The following is a 6,000-nucleotide window of genomic DNA, read 5'->3' on the forward strand; positions in this document are numbered from 1 at the left end:
CCCCACTGCAGGCCCTGGCCCCGTAACTCTGCCTTTCAAATAAATAAAATAAATCTTCAACAAAAAAAAACAAAGACCAAGAACAGGTATTCTCAATGATAACCTTTACCCTCTCAGGAACCTGCTCCTTTCACTGCCTTCCGAGTCACTGGTACCCCAGGGCTTGGTGCTGGGGCTTCCGCTTTCCATTTAAGCCTACTCCTTTGTGCCTGGGTCTGGCTCCCAATTCCTGACTGCAGCTTCCTGCTGCTGCAGAACGTGGGAGACAGGCCGTGGTGACCTTAACTAACTCGGGTCCTGCCCCGATGTGGGAAGACCTGGTTGGAGTTCCTGGCTCCTGGCCCTGGCAATCGTAGGCATCTAGGCAGTGAACAAGTAGATGCAAATCAATAAAAAATAAGTTTTAAAGATGAATGTCGGGGGGCCAGCGCCATGGCGCAGTAGGTTAATCCTCCACCTGCAGCGCCAGCATCCCATATGGGTGCTGGTTCGAGTCCCGGCTGCCCCTCTTCTGATCCAGCCTCTGCTATGGCCTGCGAAAGCAATGGAAGATGGCCAAGTGTTGGGCCCCTGCACCCATGTGGTAGACTGGGAAGAAGCACCTGGCTCCTGGCTTCGGATCGGCACAGCTCCAGCCATTGGGGCCATCTGGGGCGTGAACCAGCGGAAGAAAGACCTTTCTCTCTGTCTCTCTCTCTCACTGTCTGTAACTCTACCTCTCAAATAAATAAATAAAATCTTAAAAAAAAAAAAGGATAAATGTCGGGGCCAGAACTATGCCCTAGCCAGTTAAGCTGCTGCTTGTAGCACCGGCATCAGTACAGGCGCCGGTTCCAGTCCCAATTGCTCCACATCTGATCCAGCTTCCTGCTAATGCACCTGGGAAAGCAGCGAAAGTCCCTGGGCCCCTGCATCGACACGGGAGACCAAGCCACAAGCGGATGACTGGGAAGAAGCTCCTGGCTCCTGGCTTCGGATCGGCGCAGTGCGGGCCGTAGTGGCCAATTGGGGAGTGAACCAGCGGGTGGAAGACCTCTCTCTCTGTCTCTACCTCTTTTCTCTGTGTAACTCTGACTTTCAAATAAATAAAATCTTTTTTTAAAAAAAGTACTTTAAAAAGTGTCATTTCAGTTCTCATCTCCTTCTCCAGCACTAAATGCCATCTCTACTGATAAACTCACAAATGCATATTCCCGCGCCTTCCAACCCTGCGGGTAGAGACTGGCATTTGGGACACGCTCTCCGCCGTGGGAGGGCTTGCCCAGCCTTCTCGGGCACCCGCAGCGAGCGTGGGATTCCCACGCACAGCCCAACCTTCGGGCGACTCAAGCGGCCGGCGCTTCATGAGGGGGAGAGGAAAACCTGAGGAGGGCGGAGGAGCCCCCGAGGGCCACGGCCCCCACGGCTGGGCGCCCACAGCGCGAACCCCTCGCGCGCCCCGCGGGTTCTGCTCCACCGGCTGCTCCACCGCGTCCGAGGGCGCGTTCCCCACCAAAGTGAGCGCGAACCAATAGGCGGAGGGAACCCGCAGCCTCGTTTGGAGGACCCAATCAAAATCCAAGGGACTTAGTATGACAACCTTGAGAGCCAATGAAAACCGGGGAATTTCTTCTAGCGCCCCGCCCAAGCACCAGCCCCCAGGCGATCACCCTATGGAAGTTTCTTAAAGGTGTAAGTCCGAAGACAAGTCCGCGGCTGAACCACGGGACACTGTATTCACACAACTTTGTAGGGAGAACTTGAGAAAATCAAGGTCGCGAACAAGCTCACACTTTTTACCGAAATCTCACGGGCCGCGGAGTCCCCCGGCACCCTCCAGCCCCGCGCTCGCAGCGGGAAGGCAGCGTGCTGCGCGCTGACGTCACGCGCCGGGCCACGCCCCTCCGGCCGCCCATATAGCGTAGCCCTGGCGCGCGCGCGCACCATTGTGTGGCTGGACTCGGCCGCCGCTGCGGTGTGAGGCGCGTGTTCGGGCTTTCGCCGTCCCCGCACCCGCACCGCGGCTACCGCCTTGCGGCTAGCCGTTCGCCAGCCAGCCTCCGGGACCACGCCCGCCACGGACATGCCGCGCGTCTACATAGGACGCCTGAGCTACAACGTCCGGGAGAAGGACATACAGCGCTTTTTCAGTGGCTATGGCCGACTCCTCGAAGTAGACCTAAAAAACGGGTGAGTCGGGTCTGGGCGCCCGCGTCCGCGCCCAGCGCCCCGGGCCTGGCGGCGGCGGCGGGGGCCGTCCGGCAACGCAGGCCGCCGAGGCCGCGGCGCCGCGTGGCAGGGCCTCCCAAGATGGCGGCGGCGCGGCGCCGCGGGCGCGCGCGGGCGGCCGCGGGGGCGCGTACGTGCGCGCCCCCGGCTAACGACGCCCCCGCCGGCCCGGCCCTCGGCCGCCCCCAGGTACGGCTTCGTGGAGTTCGAGGACTCCCGCGACGCCGACGACGCCGTTTACGAGCTGAACGGCAAGGAGCTCTGCGGCGAGCGCGTGATCGTGGAGCACGCCCGGGGCCCGCGCCGCGATCGCGACGGCTACAGCTACGGAAGCCGCAGTGAGTCGCATCCCCGCGCGCTCCGCGTCCTTGGGACCCCGGGGGCGGACGCGGGCACCGGGGTGGGGGGCGGGGCTTCCCAGCCCGGGCAGGCGCGGGGGCCGGGGGTCGTTTGGTCCCGCCGCCGCCCCGCCTGCCCGGGGAAGCCGGGGGACACCGGAGCGCGGGGGTTGGGGCCGGGTGTTTGCCTTGGGGCTTGGTGCGGGCCGCGGCGGGAGGGGGTGGCGTGTGCGGAGCCCCGTGGGCACTGACGTGGGTGCCGCCCACGGAGGGAGCGAGGGGCGGCCGTACCGACCGAATCCCCGGCTCACCTGTCAGTGCCTTAGCTAGACGTGGGGGTGTTGGGGCGGGGGCGGGGGCCGGGGAAGGGGCGGAGCCTGCAGTTAGGAGTTAGGAAAATTGGTGGGGGCAAAGAAAATGCGATTCTAACGTGGTGCTTTACCACAAACTAAATCTAAAGAAGCTTTATGCTGCATTTGAACTGCCGGGGCATGTTACTGGGAGGCCGGGTGGGGGTGGTTATTTTAAATGTTTGATGTTGAAATTGTTGCATGTTGAATTCAAACTTTTTAACAAGTCCTTGATGTTTCAATTTGAAAGTGACCAATGGGGCTGAGGCTGTGTCCACTGAGGCTAAGATGACTGCCTTTCCTGATTGGCCTTGGCTTTTCCATACATTGTGTGACCCTTGCCCTATGACCCTTTGGCTGACCTTACCGGAAGCCATGACGACAGCAGCCTTTTGCCATTAGACGCAGGGTGATGGTGAGGATTCCAAGGGTTAGACAAAACTGGTTAATCTGAACTAGGTGACTGTTACCTTGCGTGTTTTGTGGCCAAACCACCACCAAAAACCTCACACTGTGATGTAAGTACTTAGTGTAACTAGTAAACATTTTTGTAAAATGTAGAAATGCATGTAATCAGTTAAGTTTTATATTTTACAATGTTCTGTAAAATAAAACTTAGCGAGGTAAATTGAATAAAGGAGCAGTCACTCTCTAACAGATTGTAGGAGAGGTTTAGTCGGATTTAGTCTATTTGACTTGCCCTTAATTTAATTTATGGCAAATCACAAATGTATCGAAGGTTTAGCAGTGTAATAGCAAAGTCCTACTCCAGTATATGAAAGTTGATATGTTTGTACTAACTTTCAAAAACGTTATCCATCCATACCATTGCAAGCACCTGATTGTTCCCTTCGTGTGATAAAGGTGGTGGTGGTGGATACAGCAGTCGGAGAACCTCTGGCAGAGACAAATATGGACCACCTGTTCGTACAGAGTACAGGCTAATTGTAGAAAATCTTTCTAGTCGGTGCAGTTGGCAAGATTTAAAGGTAAGTGCTACAATGAAAGGGGTTACGATTCATGCTTAAAGAGTAAACTCTTGCAATCTTTATTTTTTTAAGAACTAAGTATGGTAGAGATACTTTTCCTTCAGATTTCTGCATCTGAGCAGTCTTGTTGCTGTTTTAGGATTTCATGCGCCAAGCAGGTGAAGTAACCTATGCGGATGCTCACAAAGAACGCACAAATGAAGGTGTAATTGAATTTCGCTCCTACTCAGACATGAAGCGTGCTTTGGATAAACTGGATGGGACAGAAATAAATGGCAGAAATATTAGGCTTATTGAAGATAAGCCACGAACAAGCCATAGGCGATCTTACTCTGGAAGCAGATCTAGGTAACTTGTTTGGAGAACATGGAGAGCAGTAACGGATACTTCTGGTTGTTGCCTAATTGAACTGAAGCCAGTTCTTAGTATTGTTCTGGTTATGCATCCTTGGGTTCTTTGCCATATGCTTTGTTAGTGAATTTAATTTTGTGGTAAGCAAATGCATTCTTTGTGTGTGTGTGTGTGGCTGATCTGTTGATAAGGCACAAACATTGTTGAGGTTAAGGGCTCCTTGTGGGTTCTGTTACAGGTCACGTTCTAGAAGAAGGTCACGAAGTAGGAGTCGCAGGAGCAGCCGCAGTAGATCTCGAAGTATTTCTAAAAGTCGCTCCCGGTAAATATTGTGTTGTTCTTTTTTTCTGGCTGCTGCTGTGCTTGTTCGTGGGGTACGTGCTTGTTCTGCCAAGGCATTAAAAGAAATTGGGCTTTTCTGTGTCCAGATCCAGGTCGCGGAGCAAAGGTCGATCGCGTTCTCGATCAAAAGGCAGGAAATCTAGATCGAAGAGCAAATCTAAACCCAAGTCTGATCGGGGCTCTCGGTCACGTTCTCGAAGCAGATCTAAGGATGAGTATGAGAAATCCCGAAGCAGGTCTCGGTCTCGATCTCGGTCCCCCAAAGAAAATGGAAAAGGTGACATAAAGTCAAAATCCAGATCAAGGAGCCAGTCTCGTTCCAATTCACCCCTACCTGTTCCGCCCTCAAAGGCTCGTTCTGTGTCCCCTCCACCAAAAAGAGCAACTTCAAGGTCCCGTTCTAGATCTCGTTCGAGGTCAAGGTCCAGGTCGAGTTCCAGAGATTAACTCAGAACTCTCCATTCTTTGCACACTAGTACAGAACTCTTTCCTACTTGCTTAGGCAGTTACTCTTCCATGTTTGTACTTGTCCTCTGCAACAAGAGGAATCTCCTGAAAACAGGGGCACACAGAAATTTGATTTGTGGCCAAATTTGATGAAAAAGATGAGGTTCTAAAATGGTGGCATGAAGTCAAAGACCCTCTCCCTTCTTTGTAGAATTAAGATAACTTTGATTTTATAGCTTTTGAGCTAAAATAACTTTTGTAAAGATTAAGCTCAATTAGATTTTTTTTTTTAAGTATTTCAGCAGGATCTGCTGCAGGGGTTTTTGTTGTTTTATTTGTTGCTTATTTTTAAATTAACAGTTTCAAGCTTTGGATACTTAAGGCTTTAGAGGGAGAACCCAATTTTCAATTATGTTGGCTTTTTATAAAGCTTGAGTTATGTAAGATTTAAATAAAAGTTTGCTACCAAGATGATTGCCTTATTGAATAGGTCACTATTAAATTCTTTCAATGTTTATCTGCTATTCGTGGAAAAAATGTAAATTCTGCGGAAGTGTAAAACAAGGCAAGCCTCAGACCAGCAATAAATTATTCAGTTTGAATAACACTATTTTGTGCTGTTAATCAAATTTGCCAAAGTTTTCATCTGCCCCCTTTAACAAGAAGGGTGAAAATAAGTAGTAGTTGGTAGTCGATCTGTTACACACAATTTTGTCTAAATTAATGGGTTTTAAATAATGAGACTTTTTCCGAACTTAAATATGGTTGAATGCCTCAAGAAATAGCTCCTAATCCTTTGGGTCTCATTCAGCTAACAATCCCACTTTCTGGAAGTAGTCAGTGTAATTAATGTTGTTGGAGTATGGTTCATTGGTCTTTAATGTTTGTCACATAAAAAGGAAAGTAGCCTTTCTTTGAGAAAGTTGGTGTAGTTAAAGTAGGAAAGCATGTACTGCGTTTTCTGCTGAAAGTTCA

The 6,000-nt window shown here is 51.3% G+C and overlaps 1 protein-coding gene and 1 long non-coding RNA gene across 2 annotated transcripts in view; one reads left to right on the forward strand and one right to left on the reverse strand.

Annotated features, from left to right (window-relative positions):
• LOC133767919 (uncharacterized) overlaps nt 1-1,824 on the reverse strand; it is a 39,422-nt gene extending 37,598 nt beyond the window's left edge. Inside the window, exon 1 of the long non-coding RNA XR_009866921.1 lies at nt 1,780-1,824. This is a non-coding gene — a long non-coding RNA (uncharacterized LOC133767919). The remainder of the gene's footprint in view (nt 1-1,779) is intronic.
• A 114-nt stretch (nt 1,825-1,938) lies between these two features.
• On the forward strand, nt 1,939-5,632 carry SRSF6 (serine and arginine rich splicing factor 6). Its single transcript, XM_062204215.1, has 6 exons — nt 1,939-2,169; nt 2,398-2,546; nt 3,761-3,885; nt 4,025-4,233; nt 4,475-4,558; nt 4,665-5,632. The coding sequence occupies exons 1-6, from the start codon at nt 2,063-2,065 to the stop codon at nt 5,023-5,025; spliced, it is 1,035 nt and encodes a 344-aa protein (XP_062060199.1). The 5' UTR covers nt 1,939-2,062; the 3' UTR covers nt 5,026-5,632.
• The last annotated feature ends 368 nt before the right edge of the window (nt 5,633-6,000 follow it).

The sequence above is a fragment of the Lepus europaeus genome, chromosome 10, assembly GCF_033115175.1.
Source record: "Lepus europaeus isolate LE1 chromosome 10, mLepTim1.pri, whole genome shotgun sequence".
In the NCBI taxonomy this organism is placed as follows: domain Eukaryota; kingdom Metazoa; phylum Chordata; class Mammalia; order Lagomorpha; family Leporidae; genus Lepus; species Lepus europaeus.

Coding starts and splice junctions, on each gene's coding strand:
- SRSF6 (XM_062204215.1), top strand. CDS start 2,063: ATGCCGCGCGTCTACATAGGACGCCTGAGCTACAACGTCCGGGAGAAG. Junction 2,170..2,397: donor GAAGTAGACCTAAAAAACGG/GTGAGTCGGGTC, acceptor GGCCGCCCCCAG/GTACGGCTTCGTGGAGTTCG. Junction 4,234..4,474: donor TACTCTGGAAGCAGATCTAG/GTAACTTGTTTG, acceptor GTTCTGTTACAG/GTCACGTTCTAGAAGAAGGT.